At 42.2% G+C, this 20,823-nt stretch overlaps 1 protein-coding gene across 1 annotated transcript in view; it reads right to left on the bottom strand.

Annotated features, from left to right (window-relative positions):
- SMARCA1 (SWI/SNF related, matrix associated, actin dependent regulator of chromatin, subfamily a, member 1) overlaps window positions 1-20,823 on the bottom strand; it is a 130,155-nt gene that overhangs the window by 32,588 nt on the left and 76,744 nt on the right. The window contains exons 19-20 of the mRNA XM_030210659.1: window positions 18,948-19,070; window positions 9,429-9,561 (exon numbers count right to left, since the gene is read on the bottom strand). Of these exons, the coding sequence (XP_030066519.1) occupies window positions 9,429-9,561; window positions 18,948-19,070 (256 nt within the window). The remainder of the gene's footprint in view (window positions 1-9,428; window positions 9,562-18,947; window positions 19,071-20,823) is intronic.

Raw genomic sequence — 20,823 nt, 5'->3', positions numbered from 1 at the left:
CCTAGTGGTTAGAGCACTGGTCTTGCAATCCAGAGGTGGCTAGTTCAAATCCCACTGCTGCTCCCTGTGATCTTGGGCAAGTCACTTAACCCTCCATTGCCTCAGGTACAAACTTAGATTGTGAGCCCTCCTGGAACAGAGAAATATCCAGAGTACCTGAATGTAACTCACCTTGAGCTACTACTGAAAAAGGTGTGAGCAAAATCTAAATGAATAAATAAAGATTCTAGAATCCTAAAGAATAACAAGATTCCATGCAGAATTTCAAAGTGTATCAACATTCCATGTAGAACCCCAAAGAGTAACAAGATTCTTTGGGCTGGAGGAGTGGCCTAGTGGTTAGAGCACCGGTCTTGCAATCCAGAGGTGGCTGGTTCAAATCCCACTGCTGCTCCTTGTGATCTTGGGCAAGTCACTTAACCCTCCATTGCCTCAGGTATGAACTTAGATTGTGAGCCCTCCTGGGACAGAGAAACATCCAGAGTACCTGAATGTAACTCACCTTGAGCTACTACTGAAAAAGGTGTGAGCAAAAAAAAAAATACGACTCTCCAGAGCAATTACAAGCCTTCATTGATCAATATCACTCTCAAGGAATGACATAATTATCATACAAATTTCACCCTCAAGGTAAAGCATATTTTTTCTTTTTTCTCTTGCATATATAAACCCACACATTAACTCTGTTGTCTCTTACTGAAAACTTCCTCATTATAAAAACGCCTCCAGCAACTTTTCAAAATCATCATTTTTCCACTTTCATAGCACTACTTAAACATTTTTCTTCCTTTTAATGGGCATTTGAAATACGAATCTTTTTTTTTATTAACCTCCTTTTAATCAGATGAGGATATTTAATAATAAAGAACAGGACTTTTCGCTCTAATGGGATTTTGCTCTCCATATCATTCAATTAGTTTCTACTCCAACGACTACTTCATTAGAGAACAATTAGAGTGATTGTCATTAAAAATGTAGCCAAACCTCAAATCAGAATACATACAACTACTCCTATGGTCTAGATTAAATTATGTCTCGATTTGGTCTCAAGAATCACTGCGATACCTTCACACATAATGAAGAAGAATTCATCCTGCCTGAGATGTCACTTTTTAACTTCAGTTTAAATGGCAAACCTCTCCATCTTCACAATGCAACTACGGCACCTTCATTTTGCAGATTGCCAGAGGCAAAACAGTGTGTCACGGCTTGATGCTCTCTCTTTGCCAGACTTGTCTCCTTGCATCTGAGAGTAACCATATCCACACAGTGAGACTTTATTTCATTGCTTCACAGGTGATTTAACCCCCGGAGAGAGCTTCAAAAGCTATGAGACTCTTCGAATTCTCCAACAAAGGAGTGAACTTGAGACCACAGAGACTATCACAAGCTTTTACCAAATGATCTCAAATCTCAGAAGTGAAAAGAAGACTTAGTATAATGGTAAAAGATTTTCCCTAAATGACTTATTCATTTATTAACATCAGTTTAAAAAAAGGGAGAAATAATGTCTTTATTTCATTTTATGTAAATCTAAAAAATGTATCTTTTCTCATAACGTACACTGTTATTTTAAATTTTACTTTCCTGAAATAAGATGGCAGATACTTTACTGTCAAATATGTTGTTATATAATTAATCTCAATTTACACATCCTTATCTAATGTTTTTTCATATCTAATGTGTATTGATATTTCAGACTCCCCTTCTCCTCAGATATTAGAAATATGGTAATATACAAACTCAAATTTCAGAAATGATGAGAAAATCTAGTGTACTGGCAAAGGATTTTCCCCTAATGGATACATCATTCTCAGGCATCAATTTAACAAAAAGTAAATAATACTTTTATCCAACCTTACACATTCTTAACTAATGTATGTTCTAACATAATTTATACTCTTAATTTACTCTTCTTATATGAAACTATAATGGCAAATATCTTACTATCAAACATGATATTATATGTTTCATCTCATCTAATGTATTTTCTATATAATATTCACTCCTATCTCTAGCTTTTCCTCTTTCCTGATGTCAGAAATATGGTAATATACAAACTCAATTCTCAGTAATGTCAAGAAAATCTAGTATAATGACAGAGGAATTTTCCATACATGACTATTTCATTTATTAACATTAGTTTAACAAAACAAAAAAAAAAAAAAAAGAAGGGGGGGGGGGGAAATACTTTTATCTCAGTTTATATATAACTAAATATTGTATTTTCTTTCATAATGTAAACTCTTATTTCAGATTTTTTTCTCTTTGAAAACAATGGTAAATGTCTTATCAAACATACTGATATATATTTCATCTCAACTCACACACTCTCATCTTGTATATCTTCTATCTAATATATATTCTTATCTCAGACTCTTTTACCTTTCTGGTGTCAGAAATATGACATTATATAGACACAAATCTCAGAAATGACAAGAAGATATAGTATAATGACAATGGAACTTCCATGAGTGACCATCTCATTTATAAACATTAGTTAAAAAAAAAGGGAAAAAGCAATGGCTATATCTCACTCTATATACTGTCAACTAAAGTATTCTCATCAACTAATGTATACTCATCCAATATATTCCTAACTAAAATACTTTCTTATCTTAGATTCTATCCCTAGAATTACAGCAACAGATATCTTGTTACCAAATATATTGTTACATACCTGTTAAAACCCATATTTACATTTTTGAAATATGGCAATGTTTTCTCTTGTTATTAACTCATAATGTAATTTAAATAACCAAGTGCGCTATTCCATATTACAATATATCACTTATCCCCTTCTTGATCTCTCTGAGCGGGGACAGGACTCTTAGATGTCCCTATCACGGGAACCAGCACCATGGTCTTTTTCATCAAATTATGGTTTATGCTTAATTTTTTTGTATTTTGTAGAAGCCTAGTTGTTATTGGCTTTCATAGTAAGTTTTTCTGTTCTTTCTCTGTGCCAAGGAATTATACACTCGCTCTTGTTTCTGAATTTCCCTCAATCAATAATACTGAAAATTATAAATCTTTGAAATATGACCTCTTTAACACCTAACACTCCTCCAACTCCAGCTATCTCTTTAATATCTTGGAATGTAAATGGCTTGAGACATCCAGTAAAGCGGAAAAAAGTGTTTACACACCTAAAGAAATTAAAACCTTCTATCATTTTTATACAAGAAACTCATGTAACTGATCTTACACATCTGCTTACTCCATACAAGTGGATATCTAATATAATAGATGCTCCATCTGTTGGAAGGAAAAATGGTGTATCAATCCTTTTCTCTAAGGATACACAGGTAACTGTAGTAGAAAAGGCTGTAGATAATCAAGGCAGATGGATAATTGCACATGTAGAAATTGCGTCTCAACCCTTACTGTTAGTTAACATATATGCACCAAATTGTGATTCTCCAGAATTCTTCTCCTCCCTTTTTAAAAATATATCTTCCTTTAAAGTAATGCCTATATGCTTCTCAGGAGATTTTAATCTTCCACTAGATGTTTGGATGGATAAACACTCCTCAGCAAAAAAAATTGAGACAAAAGCTGCTCAGACTTTAAAATCCCTCTTGACACAATTCAACTTGGTTGATCCATGGAGAATTTTCCATCCTGACACCAAAGAGTTTACTTTCCATTCACTACCACATAATAGCTTTTCAAGAATAGATTATTTTCTCCTCTCAGCTACTCTCTTACCGCAAGTCTTAAAATCTGATATACACGCTAGAGTCATATCAGATCATTCTCCCATCTCTCTTCACATAGCATTTTCAAATACACAAACATCAAAATCACCAATTTGGAGACTTAACTCTCAGATTTTGAGAGACGAGTCTATCAAATCCCGGTTAGAATCTTTCATATCAGAATTCTTTAAATTTAATCCTCCGGGTACAGCTGCCCCAATCACCATCTGGGAGTCATTTAAAGCTACCCTGCGAGGAGAATTCATCTCAATATCAGCTCATATTAAAAAACAACAAAATACTCTTATTAAAAATATGGAAACTGAGCTAAAGGACTATGAACAAAAATATCTCCTAGATCCAGATCAGAATCTTCTAAACTCTATTTATAAATTAAAATATGCTTATAATAAATTGTGCACTAGTCTTGCTAGAGAAGAAATCTTTCAGACCAAATCCAGATTCTATCTTGAAAGTAATAAAAGCAGTAAACTTCTTGCCAATTACCTTAAGCGTAAACGTATCAAAATTCAAATACCATCAATTAAAAATAATAAAAATAAAGTAACAACTATTACCCCGGATATCCTACAGACATTCTCTGAATTCTATCAAAAACTATATCAATCTGAATTTACTGGAGATTCAAAAGAAATAGAAGCTTTCCTCTCTCCTTTATCTCATCCTAAATGGTCACAAGCTGATAGTAATTTATTATCTAATTCGATTGAATTGAAGGAACTACTGATCGCATTATCTGATCTCCCATCTGGAAAAGCCCCAGGACCAGATGGATACCCAGTTGAAATGTATAAGATTCTCAAAAACTCTCTATCGCCGAATCTGCTGAGTCTATTCAATAATTTATCTCCCAATGAAACTAGTTTCAATCATTTCTCTGAGGCTGTAATAACAGTAATACCCAAACCAAATAAGGATCCCCAACTAGTCCAAAATTATAGACCAATATCTCTTCTTAATTCGGATTATAAAATATTTGCCAAAATTCTCTCTAATAGATTAAAAAAAATAATTGGAAAAATAATATCTCCCTCGCAAGTTGGATTTATGCCAAACAGGCTCATCACAGATAACTCAAGACTATTCTTTCACATTTCCCAAATAGCGAAAACTTGTCCTGTCCCTGCCATGGCCATGTCTCTAGACGCAGAGAAGGCATTCGACAGGGTCGAATGGCAATTCTTATTTGCAGTGCTTAAATGGTTTGGAGCCCCTGACAACTACATCGATAAAGTCAGAGTACTATATACTAACCCATCTGCAAAAATTATAGCAAATAATACCCTGTCGGGATCCTTCATAATGGGTCGAGGAACCCGAAAGGGTTGTCCACTTTCTCCGTTCCTGTTTAACTTAGTATTGGAACCTCTCTTAATTGCAATAAAAGAAAAACCTGACATTACCGGTATATCATACAAAAGTAAACAGTACAAATTATCAGCATATGCTGATGATATTCTTATTTATATCACCAATCCATCCTCTTCCATACCGGCATTACTTTCACTCATTAATAACTTCTCAGCTGTCTCAGGTTACAAAATCAATCAATCCAAATCTGAAGTCCTTCCACTCAACATTCTCATGTCAAAAGACTTGATTGATCCCTTCAAACTATCCTGGTCTAATAAATCAATTAGATATCTTGGTATCGATCTCTACTCCTCAATACATGACACTATCAAATTTAACTGTAATAACATATTGACCTTTCTCAAAAATCTTCTTTTATCATGGAACCCCTTAAATATTTCTTGGTGGGGAAGAATTGAAACAATCAAAATGATGGTAATGCCTAAAATCAATTACATACTCAGCATGATACCTGTATTATTTCATTCATCATTTTACAAACAAATAGACACACTCCTAACATCTTTCTTATGGAAATCTAAACAATCCAGAATTTCATTAAAAAAACTCAAAGCCCCAAAAGAAAAATTTGGTATCCTTTTTCCAGACTTTATGCTTTATCATAAAGCCTTCATAGCTCAGCAGGGATGTCAATGGTTTTCTACTAACATTGATTATACTCCTACTTGGCTATCGATAGAACAAAATATAGTTCAACCTTTTCACCTTCCCCATCTTCTTACATCTACATTAAGTGCATCACAAAAAGAAAATATAATCATCACAAACACCAAAATATGCCTTTTACACCTAGACGGTATCCTTGAACATCCACTTAATAAATCTCTACATTCCTCACTATGGTATAATCCAGATTTTCTTATAGATAACAAACCTTTTTATTGGAAAATATGGTCTGATTGTAACATTTGGTATCTCAAAGATATATATAACAGCAAAGAAAAATCCATTAATTCATTCTCAGATCTCCAAACTAAATATAATATTCCTTCTTCACAATATTACAGATGGCTACAAATATCACAATGTATAAAATCATTTAGTAAAAAAAAGAAAATTCCTTCTCCTTCAACTCCCACAATATTCCAACTTTGTGAGACTCTACTTCACACAGGACATGTAGCATCCGCATTATACAAACTATTCTTGTCTTCCATCTATAAAAAACACAACACGCTAATACAAACTTGGGAGAATGACATACATATATTAGTTCCTGAACACATTAAAGATAAACTATGGCTCTCTCTCATCAAACCATTACCATCTGCTAACATATTACAATCAATGTATTTCCTCTACCATAGATCTGTGTGGACACCGAGGAAACTACACTCTGCACGTCTAACCCCCACAAACCTATGCTGGCATTGTAATGGAACATGTGGAACATTACTGCACATGTTATTTGATTGCCCTCATATTCAAAAATTTTGGAAAGCAATATGGACCATCATTAGTAAAATATTTGATTCAGATATTCCACTAACTTCTTCATTAATAATTTTGAAATCCTGTTCTCCAGAATTCACGTTGTCTCCCAATAATTACAAATTGTTTGACATATTAGTTACTATAGCACAACGTATGATTCTAAATAATTGGAAAACCTCTTCAGTGTTAAATGAACATTTCTGGTGGCAATCTGTTCTAATGTACCACAAGCTAGAATTGGCTTCCGCCACATTCACAGGATCAATAATTAAAACAAATACTGTATGGTCTCCAATTGCTTCCTATCTTGATTCCATTACAAATGAAACTATATAAATGATAACTACCTATCTTAGATTACTATTATAACTATAATTATATAATTCCTTGGCACACTATAATCCATTATATATCTCCATAATGCATCTTTATTTCTTTTGGTTAATGTTATGTACTATTTACATTGTACTAAAATCAATAAAAAAAATCTTGGAAAAAAAAAAAAAAAAAAATCCAAATAAATCAGGTTTCAAAGGCAAAGTAAGTGGGGAAAAATTTGCCTGAAGTGACACTATTTTACTAGAAAAATTGTTGGCTAAAATGTTTGATGACAATTGAACCCTAGGAGTTGCTTGTGAGGGAGTAGTAGTAGGAACATTAAAAACTTTGAATCGTTGCTTTGCAGAGCTAGATGCTTGATAATTTGTTTAGAATAATATATTCGTTTAGCGGCACACAATTGCACCACATCATACTGCTGTGTATTTCTGGCTACCTTCTTAGAGGCCTCTGATCTTCTGTTTCGCCACTGCTGTTCAGTCCTATTAACTTGATGTTGCCATAATTTTAAACCAACATGGAACCAAAGTTGACAAGTGGATCTCCGATGCTTAACCAAAGTGAGTGGGGCAATATTATCAAGTGCCTCCTATAGGGTAGTATTCCAGGTATCTACCTGCTTATTCAATGGTACGTCCAAAAAATTGGAAGACAATCTCAAAAGGACAGAAGAGTAAGAGGGTCTATTCCACCAAGATATCTTGACCAAAAATCAGAGTCAACTAACTGACGTAAAAACAGAGAGCGAAAAAGAAAGATAGTAGTGGTCTGGCCAAGATAGTGGCATAGAACATAATGAAGAGAGATTAAACAGAGAATGCTGAGGTGAGATAATCAAATCAAGAGAGTGTGGCCAGCAGAATGAGTCAGAAAAGCAACATGCTGCAACAAACCAAAATCTGAGATCAGAGAAGATAGATATGCAGAAGGTGACCCAGAGAATCTACATGAGTATGTTGAGGAGACCATCGAGATAGCAAAGCTCGTTGCAGAGGACACATATGCACCCTGGCCCACTGCACTACTTCCAGCGATGCTGTCATTGAGCCCAACACTTAAAGATAATCTTTGGCCCAGGGAACACTGGAAGCCAGGAGATTTTGAATTTGATCTTCAAGTTTGTTGACTGTCTCCTATGTGTTGAAGTGAACCCTTGGGAACTTTGGCAACACAAAGCATATACAACATACGCTGTGTTGCAGGTAGTAGCATCATGCAGTTGGTATACCTTTCCATCTTTAGGATTCATAAACTCAGTGTATTCAGTGGTTATGGCACAAAAGGAACAGTGAAGGCATTTACAGTGTCCTGGAGTCTTTCCTTGTAAATCAGATTCATTTGACAGTAAGGAAAGACTCCAGGGCCTTTGCTGTTCCTTTTGTGCTATAACCACTGAATGCACTGAGTTTACAAATCCTAAAGATGGGAAGATATACGAACTTTGGCATCACCCAAACCTTTCACCAATTTGTCCAACTTCTCACTGAAGAGAATAGAACCACTAAAGGGTGGGGAAATATGTTTAGATTTAGATGCCACATCTGCCACCCAGACCCGAAGCCAGAGAGGATGCCACCACAAAAAGACATATTTTTGGCCGAGGCTCTCAGCAGATCATACATGGCAGCTGCCAAAAAAGAACCTCCCCCCCCCCCCCCATCTCAAGCTTTGCTACCTCATAAGTTATCAAGGATTGACCTGTGGCAGGACAATTGAACAGTCATTCAGACCATCTAAAACAAGTTCTGGGCACCAGGCATTGCATATATATGCCTACAGTGCCAAGGCCAACAAGTCAAAGGTATGCTTTAACAGGGTTTCCATCTTGAAAACCTGGGGGTCTTTGAGGGCAGCACCCCAATCTACTGGGATGGTTGTCTTCTTCATCACTGCTGTGACCAGGCTACTGTAGAATTATCCCCCTCAGGCCTACCAGACTGACACAGACTGCACATGCACTATCTACTGGAGACTGAGAACAAAACTGGCTGCCCGGCAACTGCACAGGCCTCTTAAAGAAGTCTCAGGCTCACATGTTCTCAGCCTCCATCTGTGGGTAGGCATTGTCTAACCCAAGCATCAGCGTCTGGACCGATCTGGAGAGCCGACAATGAACAATGGTTTGGCTGGCCAATAACAGCTAAGATGCCTTACAAGTGGCTTCATGCATTGAATGCTCAAATTCTATTTCATGTCAGATGAGTTGTGTCACTGGTCTAAAGATCAGTGCATCTAAAGACTGGAGAATTGCAGGATTAAAAGAAGGAATGCAAAAATACAACAGTCAAATGTTTTAGACAGTGGTTGCTACTGCTCACTGTGCATTTCTTACTGAACAATGCACAAAGGGCTGACTTTTAAAACGTAAAAGTTTCTGCTCTATGTCCTGAATATTCTACAGATCATCATTTAAATGAGAACCAATCTGAATAACAACAATGTAATCCCACATGATGTTTGACAATAACTGAAGAAGGCAGGGTGAAGAGGTGAGACACAAGGACACATTCTATAAAGGAGTGTAAATACAGTTCTAATGATGATTTATTTTCTGCTAACCTGAATACTCAATGACCTCCTCGGGTGTCTTTCCTTCTACTTCTCGAGCAATATTGTCTATATCATCACGACCATACTTCTCATTAGCCTTGATAAACTGGTTAAAGTCACGTTTGTTCCAATTTGTAAAACCCTGTCCATGAAGAAATGACAGAGGCAATAATAATAAACAAAGACATATTTATCTATGACTTGCATTTCACCAGTGTGCCATTTGCTCCAAAGAGTTAATGCTTCATGTTTTAATTAAGAAACTTATCTCCAAAAACAAATAAAGGCTGCAAATTATACCAGCAGGTTTCAATGAGTTTTCATTTTCTTAAGTGAGACACTGACATTTCACAGTTCTATGCTTGCGGGTGATCAACTTTATCCTTAAATCAAGAATGCAAAGGTAATTCTTAGTTTTAACATTTCATTAAAGTGAGTATGAGAGATTTCAGAAATTTTTATCCTCTAAGAATATGTACAAATTAGGAATTAAAAGGTTGAATAATGGTGTAATTTTTCAGCAAAGTTTTGCTTCAATTAATGAATGCAATTTTGATTTTAATATGGGTAATTAAGTAATTACTATCTCTGTAACAGGGCTCAGGCACCTGAGCATTTAATTTTTCCTATTTCGAGTTTTTTAAAACTGTAGCCTTTGCTTCCAAAATATAAAGTACTCCATTACGAAGAAATATGAAATCACATGAAAATATGCTGGATGTTAACAACTGCACTTTTGGGGGGGGGGGGGGGGGTGTGGTTCTTTTTACACTTTTGACATAACCAATATCTGTTGCCAATTCTTGAAGATGAGTTTTTTTTTTTCATGTACTTTCTACTTTTTAAGTTTCATATAATCATTCTGGACCATCAAGTATAGTGCACCAACAGGAGAGTCTCTCTTTTAGCCAACCAGAATAAGCTCCTCTCTAACAATAAACAATCTTCATTATAATTGTGGGCTGGTTTATAAGAATATATGAAAGTTCTGAGGTCCAGAATATGGTTTTTTTTGCATTTCCAGCAATAAATACAGAGATAATGATCATCACAGAACTTGAAGACTCGCTAAGTATTTGTTTACATTGCTTTTACAGTCAGAGGATTCGTTTTTATGCTAAGCCTAAAATTCTACAGGAAACCTTTTTTTTGGTGACGGGGGTAATATTGCCCATCTGTACTTTACTAATTAAAGGGTTGCTTTGGTTTTATTAATCAACAAAGCAATGTTAGCAATAACTTTCTTGGATATTGGTGCAATGACCAGACTAAGCTGAAAGAGGATATAAAATAATGGAAAAATAAAAGGTTCATGGCATAAGATCCCAGCACTTTTTCTGACTAAGCAGGAAGAAATTGATTAAAAATAAATAAAGCAAGATCTTCTCCAGCCAATGCATTTTATTTCCAGCATATAGCTTTAATGACACTTGGAGGAGGGAGGTAGTTACTAAGATGCTTTTACTGAACCTTAATTTCCTATGGGAGTGACCAACCTGCAGTTGTCTCAGACTAGCCACTCCTGCAATATATGAATAATGCACCTTGTGATCAACTTCATAAGCTGCACCATTCATACTGCCCAGGAGCAATGGACTGCAAAGCAATGGCCCAATGCCACTCATCAACATGTTGTAGGGGCCAGGCATTAGATAGTACCTCTACCCCTGATGCCCCCATAACCATTCCCACTCGTGATGCCCCCCCCCCAATATCTGACTGCCCCCCCATATCAGATGCCCCCTCCCTCCAGGACTATTTTTACTAATCCCAGTGCTAGCAGGGGCAGGAGTGACTGGAGATTACTCTTACCCTGTACCTATTAGGCCCCAAACAGTACAAAGGTGGGCATGGGGAGGGGAGCTATTAGAGGGTGGGTGGGAACCTGGGAGGAGAAAGGATCCTTTGGGGGAGAGATCAGAAATTAGGGAGAGAGGATCACTTATGGGGCATCGCAGAATCAGATACTGGGGTAAGCATCAGAAGGGGGGATCAAATACAGAAGGGCATTGAGGTGGGGCGGTGACAAATGCCAAGATGCAGCCCTGGAGCATTGGGCCACAGCTTTGCAGCCTGATGCTCTTAACACAGGAAAAAATGCCAGATTTTTAGTTGGCGTTATTTTTCCAGAAATAATGCCACTTGCAGTATTCGATTTACATAGTAATGAGGATGTTTTGTATGCCCTAGCATCTCATTACTATGTATTTTGCAGAAACTAATTTTAACATGCATTACGGTAATATAAAACAAGTTATTGCTGTTTAATACATGTTGAAGGAGCAAATAACACAGGTTACAGCTGTAACAGACCTTAGCAACTATACCCGTATGTATATAGAGCGATTGTCCATGCGTTCATTTTCACCAAGTATAGGTGCTCAGTTTGTCATAAGAATAAAACCTTTCACTCTTTATTGCAGACGTGTTTGAACTGGCTTTTTGCAATTATTAAACATCTTAATTAAGAAGTTATTCCCTAAGTGGGGGACCCGGCTTTGAAGTACAGCGGATTCAATCAGTGTGAATGATTATCTTTTCTATTCTTTTAGAAAGAATAATCCCGTCCTATTATTCTATGGAGTTCTCTTTTTTAATTTCTTTTAATTATAATTTCAATGGTTAACTGCTTCGACTTGTCTGACAAAAGAAGTGGTATATCAATTTCAAATAAAACCATAAACGAAACCAGAGAGCAAAAATAAATATATTGCGAAACAGTTGTTTAGTGGTTACTGCAGTGGTCTGAGAACCTGGGGAACTGGGTTCAATTCCCACTGCAGCTCCTTATGACCCTGGGCAAGAAACTATTTATGAACTAACTTTCGCAAATCTCTGAAGACCCACCTCTTCAACAAGGCATACCACAAAGATCAGCAATTGTAAATATAACACATCTCCACCTTACCTATAATCAGAACTGTTTTTTCTTATATCTGCTTGTTTAAGTTTCTACTATGTCATTCACGTCCTTTATGTAACACTAATTGTTATCTTCCAATCTACTATTATCTACCAAGAACGATACATTGTAAGCCACATTGAGCCTGCAAAAAGGTGGGAAAATGTGGGATACAAATGCAATAAATAAATAAACTAAGCCCTCCACTGTTGCAGGCATAAACACATCAATCTGTGAGAGCCCATTAGGGACAGAGTACCTGTATAGCGAATGCTACATACCTGTAGAAGGTATTCTCCGAGGACAGCAGGCTGATTGTTCTCACTGATGGGTTGACGTCCTCGGCAGCCCCCTCCATCGGAAAGTTTACTAGCAAAGGCCTTTGCTAGTCCTCGCGCGCCCATGCGTACTGCGCATGCGCAGCCGTCTTCCCGCCCGAAACCGGCTCGAGCCGGCCAGTCCAGTATGTAGCAAGACAATACAGTTCAAGGGAAGACTCAACTCCAAAGGGGAGGCGGGCGGGTTTGTGAGAACAATCAGCCTGCTGTCCTCGGAGAATACCTTCTACAGGTATGTAGCATTCGCTTTCTCCGAGGACAAGCAGGCTGCTTGTTCTCACTGATGGGGTATCCCTAGCCCCCAGGCTCACTCAAAACAACAACCAAGGTCAATTGGGCCTCGCAACGGCGAGGACATAACAGAGATTGACCTAAAAAATTTACCAACTAACTGAGAGTGTAGCCTGGAACAGAACAAACAGGGCCCTCGGGGGGTGGAGTTGGATCCTAAAGCCCAAACAGGTTCTGAAGAACTGACTGCCCGAACCGACTGTCGCGTCGGGTATCCTGCTGCAGGCAGTAATGAGATGTGAATGTGTGGACAGATGACCACGTCGCAGCTTTGCAAATTTCTTCAATGGTGGCTGACTTCAAGTGGGCTACCGACGCAGCCATGGCTCTAACATTATGAGCCGTGACATGACCCTCAAGAGCCAGCCCCGCCTGGGCGTAAGTGAAGGAAATGCAATCTGCTAGCCAATTGGATATGGTGCGTTTCCCTACAGCCACTCCCCTCCTATTGGGATCAAAAGAAACAAACAATTGGGCGGACTGTCTGTGGGGCTGTGTCCGCTCCAGGTAGAAGGCCAATGCTCTCTTGCAGTCCAATGTGTGCAGCTGACGTTCAGCAGGGCAGGAATGAGGACGGGGAAAGAATGTTGGCAAGACAATTGACTGGTTCAGATGGAACTCCGACACGACCTTTGGCAGGAACTTAGGGTGAGTGCGGAGGACTACTCTGTTATGATGAAATTTGGTATAAGGAGCCTGGGCTACCAGGGCCTGAAGCTCACTGACTCTACGAGCTGAAGTAACTGCCACCAAGAAAATGACCTTCCAGGTCAAGTACTTCAGATGGCAGGAATTCAGTGGCTCAAAAGGAGGTTTCATCAGCTGGGTGAGAACGACATTGAGATCCCATGACACTGTAGGAGGCTTGACAGGGGGCTTTGACAAAAGCAAACCTCTCATGAAGCGAACAACTAAAGGCTGTCCCGAGATCGGCTTACCTTCCACACGGTAATGGTATGCACTGATTGCACTAAGATGAACCCTTACAGAGTTAGTCTTGAGACCAGACTCAGACAAGTGCAGAAGGTATTCAAGCAGGGTCTGTGTAGGACAAGAGCGAGGATCTAGGGCCTTGCTGTCACACCAGACGGCAAACCTCCTCCAATGAAAGAAGTAACTTTTCTTAGTGGAGTCTTTCCTGGAAGCAAGCAAGATGCGGGAGACACCCTCTGACAGACCCAAAGAGGCAAAGTCTACGCCCTCAACATCCAGGCCGTGAGAGCCAGAGACTGGAGGTTGGGATGCAGAAGAGCCCCTTCGTCCTGCGTGATGAGGGTCGGAAAACACTCCAATCTCCACGGTTCTGCGGAGGATAACTCCAGAAGAAGAGGGAACCAGATCTGACGCGGCCAAAAAGGAGCAATCAGAATCATGGTGCCTCGGTCTTGCTTGAGTTTCAACAAAGTCTTCCCCACCAGAGGGATGGGAGGATAAGCATACAGCAGGCCCTCCCCCCAATCCAGGAGGAAGGCATCCGATGCCAGTCTGCCGTGGGCCTGAAGCCTGGAACAGAACTGAGGGACTTTGTGGTTTGCTCGAGATGCAAAGAGATCCACCAAGGGGGTGCCCCACTCTTGGAAGATCTGACGCACCACTCGGGAGTTGAGCGACCACTCGTGAGGTTGCATGATCCTGCTCAACCTGTCGGCCAGACTGTTGTTTACGCCTGCCAGATATGTGGCTTGGAGCACCATGCCGTTCCGGCGAGCCCAGAGCCACATGCTGACGGCTTCCTGACACAGGGGGCGAGATCCGGTGCCCCCCTGCTTGTTGACGTAGTACATGGCAACCTGGTTGTCTGTCTGAATTTGGATAATTTGGTGGGACAGCCGATCTCTGAAAGCCTTCAGAGCGTTCCAGATCGCTCGCAACTCCAGAAGATTGATCTGTAGATCGCGTTCCTGGAGTGACCAGCTTCCTTGGGTGTGAAGCCCATCGACATGAGCTCCCCATCCCAGGAGGGACGCATCCGTGGTCAGCACCTTTTGTGGCTGAGGAATTTGGAAGGGACGTCCCAGAGTCAAATTGGAGCAAATCGTCCACCAATGTAGGGATTTGAGAAAACTCGTGGACAGGTGGATCACGTCCTCTAGACCCCCGGCGGCCTGATACCACTGGGAGGCTAGGGTCCATTGAGCAGATCTCATGTGAAGGCGGGCCATGGGAGTCACATGTACTGTGGAGGCCATGTGGCCCAGCAATCTCAACATCTGCCGAGCTGTGATCTGCTGGGACGCTCGCACCCGCGAGACGAGGGACAACAAGTTGTTGGCTCTCGTCTCTGGGAGATAGGCGCGAGCCGTCCGAGAATCCAGCAGAGCTCCTATGAATTCGAGTCTCTGCACTGGGAGAAGGTGGGACTTTGGATAATTGATCACAAACCCCAGTAGCTCCAGTAGGCGAATAGTCATCTGCATGGACTGCAGGGCTCCTGCCTCGGATGTGTTCTTTACCAGCCAATCGTCGAGATATGGGAACACATGCACCCCCAGCCTGCGAAGCGCCGCTGCTACCACAGCTAGGCACTTGGTGAACACCCTGGGCGCAGAGGCGAGCCCAAAGGGTAGCACACAGTACTGGAAGTGGCGTGTGCCCAACTGAAATCGCAGATACTGTCTGTGAGCTGGAAGTATCGGGATGTGTGTGTAGGCATCCTTCAAGTCCAGAGAGCATAGCCAATCGTTTTGCTGAATCATGGGGAGAAGGGTGCCCAGGGAAAGCATCCTGAACTTTTCTTTTTCGATAAATTTGTTCAGGGCCCTTAGGTCTAGGATGGGACGCATCCCCCCTGTTTTCTTTTCCACAAGGAAGTACCTGGAATAGAATCCCAGCCCTTCTTGCCCGGATGGCACGGGCTCGACCGCATTGGCGCTGAGAAGGGCGGAGAGTTCCTCTGCAAGTACCTTCTTGTGCTGGAAGCTGTAAGACTGAGCTCCCGGTGGACAATTTGGAGGTTTTGAGGTCAAATTGAGGGTGTACCCCTGCCGGACTATTTGCAGAACCCACTGATCGGAGGTTATGAGAGGCCACCTTTGGTGAAAAACTTTCAACCTCCCTCCGACTGGCAGGTCGCCCGGCACGGACACTTGGATGTCGGCTATGCTCTGCTGGAGCCAGTCAAAAGCTCGCCCCTTGCTTTTGCTGGGGAGCCGCGGGGCCTTGCTGAGGCGCACGCTGCTGACGAGAGCGAGCGCGCTGGGGCTTAGCCTGGGCCGCAGGCTGTCGGGAAGGAGGATTGTACCTACGCTTGCCAGAAGAGTAGGGAACAGTCTTCCTTCCCCCGAAAAATCGTCTACCTGTAGAGGTAGAAGCTGAAGGCTGCCGGCGGGCGAATTTGTCGAATGCGGTGTCCCGCTGGTGGAGAGACTCTACCACCTGTTCGACTTTTTCACCAAAAATATTGTCCGCACGGCAAGGCGAGTCCGCAATCCGCTGCTGGATTCTATTCTCCAGCTCGGCGGCACGCAGCCATGAGAGCCTGCGCATCACCACACCTTGAGCAGCGGCCCTGGACGCAACATCAAAAGTGTCAAACTCCTCTGGCCAGGAATTTTCTGCACGCCTTCAGCTGCCTGACCACCTCCTGAAAAGGCTTGGCTTGCTCAGGGGGAAGAGCATCAACCAAGCCCGCCAACTGCCGCACATTGTTCCGCATGTGTATGCTCGTGTAGAGCTGGTAAGACTGGATCTTGGACACGAGCATAGAGGAATGGTAGGCCTTCCTCCCAAAGGAGTCTAAGGTTCTAGCGTCCTTGCCCGGGGGCGCCGAAGCATGTTCCCTAGAACTCTTAGCCTTCTTTAGGGCCAAATCCACAACTCCAGTCATGAGGCAACTGAGTGCGCATCAGCTCTGGGTCCCCATGGATCCGGTACTGGGACTCGATCTTCTTGGGAATGTGGGGATTAGTTAATGGCTTGGTCCAGTTCGCAAGCAATGTCTTTTTCAGGACATGGTGCAAGGGAACAGTGGACGCTTCCTTAGGTGGAGAAGGATAGTCCAGGAGCTCAAACATTTCAGCCCTGGGCTCGTCCTCCACAACCACCGGGAAGGGGATGGCCGTAGACATCTCCCGGACAAAGGAGGCAAAAGACAGACTCTCGGGAGGAGAAAGCTGTCTCTCAGGAGAGGGAGTGGGATCAGACGGAAGACCCTCAGACTCCTCGTCAGAGAAATATCTGGGATCTTCCTCTTCCTCCCACGAGGCCTCACCCTCGGTGTCAGACACAAGTTCACGGACCTGTGTCTGCAACCTCACCCTGCTCGACTCGGTGGAACCCCGTCCACGGTGGGGGCGTCGAGAGGTAGACTCCCTCGCCCGCATCGGCGAAGCTCCCTCCGCCGATGTAGTCGGGGAGCCTTCCTGGGAGGTGGCCGCGGTTGGCACCGCACGCGGTACCGACGTCGGGGACCTCAACCTGGGCGATGGGCCAGCCGGCGCCGCGCTCGACGGTACCGGAGGCGCAAGCACCGCCGGTACCGGAGGGGTAGGGCGCAACAGCTCTCCCAGAATCTCTGGGAGAACGGCCCGGAGGCTCTCGTTCAGAGTGGCTGCAGAAAAAGGCTGAGAGGTCGATGCAGGCGTCGACGTCAGAACCTGTTCCGGGCGAGGAGGCTGTTCCGGGCTGTCCAGAGTGGAGCGCATCGACACCTCCTGAACAGAGGGTGAGCGGTCCTCTCGGTGCCGATGTCTACTGGGTGCCGAATCCCTCGGCGACCCAGAGCTCTCGGTGCCGACACGGGGAGGAGACCGGTGTCGATGCTTCTTCGACTTCTTCCGAAGCATGTCACCGGAACTCCCCGGCACCGACGAGGAGGACGTAGAATCCATCCGTCGCTTCCTCGGGGCCGAGACCGAAGAGGGTCGATCCCGGGGGGGCTGTACCGCAGGAGCCCTCAGGGTAGGAGGAGACCCACCCGAAGGCTCACCGCCACCAGCAGGGGAATGGACAGCCCTCACCTGCACTCCTGACGATGCACCTCCGTCCGACGACATCAGCAGACGAAGTCTCGGTACCACCGACGTCGATGCAGTCGCCCGATGCCTAGGCGCCGATGCAGAGGTCCGATGCCTCGATGCAGTCGATGGAGCGGCAGCCAAGGGAGAGGGTCCGGACGCTGACGACGTCGATGCACTCGATGCCTCCGGTGCCGATGCCGACGAAGAGCCCGAGAACAAAACGTTCCACTGGGCTAATCTCGCTACCTGAGTCCGCCTTTGTAACAGGGAACACAGACTGCAGTTCTGAGGGCGGTGCTGGGCCCCTAGACACTGAAGACACGCAGAGTGCCTATCAGTGAGCGAGATTACCCGGGCGCACTGGGTGCACTTCTTGAAGCCGCTGGAAGGCTTCGATGTCATGGGCGGAAAAATCACGCCGGCGAAATCAAAAGCCGAAATGGCGAAAATTGAAGCACCAAATTTAGAGGGAGAAAAATCTCGACCGAGGCCAAACTAGGCCTACCCCGACAACGAAAGAAAACTTACGGGGCAAAACTTGAAAAATACGGGAAGGGCAGAAAACCCGACAGGGTCTTCCGGAACACTTCCGGAGCGCTTCCCAAACTTTTTTAGAAGAAAATACACGAAAAACACGTCGAAAAGGACGCGCGAGGTCGACTCTCTGGGGCACGAACGGCGTAACACGACCGTACCGAGCGCGGACGAAAGAAGACTGGCCGGCTCGAGCCGGTTTCGGGCGGGAAGACGGCTGCGCATGCGCAGTACGCATGGGCGCGCGAGGACTAGCAAAGGCCTTTGCTAGTAAACTTTCCGATGGAGGGGGCTGCCGAGGACGTCAACCCATCAGTGAGAACAAGCAGCCTGCTTGTCCTCGGAGAAATAACGGTTATACCACAGAAATGTGGTACATCAAATCCATGACCATTTACTAGCTTTATTTTTTTTTTTATTTATTTTTTTTTTTTTTTTAACTACTAGGTCTGTTTTTCTAGAAGCAGTACACACCAGCTATGTTTTGTTTTGTTTTTAAGATTACTTGGGTGAGAAGTTTCTCTTTTTCTTCTGTTTCTTCTGGGTTGAGGGGTTCTGCATCATCAATCTTCTTCTGTTCTTCCTTTTGAACATTTGCAGCATTTGGTAGATCTGGGCTCCTTGGGACCTAAAATTAACAGAAAAAAAAACCCCAAGTATGCTGTGAGTCTGTCTTCTATAAATACAAGGTAGGTCTGATAGAAGGATTGATGTGTTATCCTTTTTAATGAGTGTAAATATTTCTATAGCCACTGTGTCCTCAACAGTAAAGAGGTTTAAAAGCCATGTGACCCCAACACTATTACCTCTCCCTTCAAGACAAAGCAGGAATATTGGACAGGCAAAGTGGGAAAAGCTTAAACTGCTGGATAGATCACTGCTGTAAACAGGATGCCGGGCTTCATGGACCTTTGGTCTGACCCAGTTTGCAAGTTCTTATTTTCCTAATTACTGCTGCTAAACACCTGTTCTTCATAAATATAAAAAAAAGTTTCCAATTCCAGTTTAAGACATTTACATAAGTACATAAGCATTGTCATACTGGGGAAGATCGAAGGTCCATCAGGCCCAGTATCTTCTTTCCAACAGTGGCCAATCCAGGTCACAAGAACACATCAGGATCCCAGAAGAGTAATAGATTCCAATCTGCTTATCATAGGAATAAGCAGTGGATATTCTTAAGTACACCTTAGTAATGGTTTATGGAATTTTCTTCCAGGAACTTAAGCCTTTTTAATCCTCGCTACGCTTTGCTAATTGCTTTTACCACATTCTCTAGCAACGAACTACAGAGCTTAATTATATATGTAGTGAAGAAATATTTTTTTTGATAACTTTTAAATGTATTACTTAGTAACTCCATTGTGTGCCCCCCAATACTTCTACTTTTGCAGACTAAACAAGTAATTCATGTCTATCTGTTCCACTACACTATTTTATTTTATAGGTCTCTATTATGTCTCCCCTCATCTGTACCTTCTCTAAGCCAAATAATCCTTTCCTCATAGAGGAGTCATTCCTTGCCATTTATCATTTTGGTCACCCTTCTCTGTACCTTTTCTAGTTGAGCTGTATCTTTTTTGACATGCAGTGACTAGAAATGTACACATTTAAGGTGCAGTCTCACCATGGAGTAATATAGAGGCATTATGATAGTCTCTGTTACTCCTCATTCCTTTCCTAATAATTCCTAATGATCTATTTTCTTTGCTTGCTGATGAACGTTGAACAGAGAAATTTCAACGTTACTATCAAGAATAGTCAAGCTTTTGTAAAGGTGAAGACTTTGTTCATCTACCTATGTCAAGTTAGACAGTAAAAGACTTTTTATATCACCTCTTGATTTGAGAAGAATTCTGCATGCTCTAAATCACAGTTTAGATTACTGCAATTCTTTATATAAGGGACTCTCTCAAGGCAATATAAAATACATCTCCAAAATAGTGCTGAAAAACATGATTTCTGAGGCAAAGATAACTGACCATATGACTCCTCTACTCAGAGCCCTTTGCTGTACACCATTCAACTAGAGGGCAAAGTATAAATTCTTATGACCTTTAAATGTCACTGCCAAACGTATCCAGGCTGTCTAACTTGTTATTGGCTTAGACGCCAACTTGTCCATTGTGTTCTTCCTAGGAAGAACTTTTTTTTTTTTTTGCTATACCTTCAGTAGCATCAGCCAGTCCTACATCCACTACAAACACTGCTTTCAGTTTTACTGCTTTTGTATTATGGAATAAATTGCTTTCTGCTATTCATAATATGACAGTCCTGTCTACTTTGTGACAGCAAATGAAGTCTTGGTTGTTTACACAAGCTCTCTCTCATAGTTGAGAGTTATTTTATTGAATGCTATAAGATTGTCAGCTTTGGTTTAT

The sequence above is a fragment of the Microcaecilia unicolor genome, chromosome 7 (assembly GCF_901765095.1).
Source record: "Microcaecilia unicolor chromosome 7, aMicUni1.1, whole genome shotgun sequence".
Lineage (NCBI taxonomy): Eukaryota > Metazoa > Chordata > Amphibia > Gymnophiona > Siphonopidae > Microcaecilia > Microcaecilia unicolor.
Note: the sequence above shows the minus strand (reverse complement) of the source record. Positions and strands in the feature narration are given on the sequence as shown.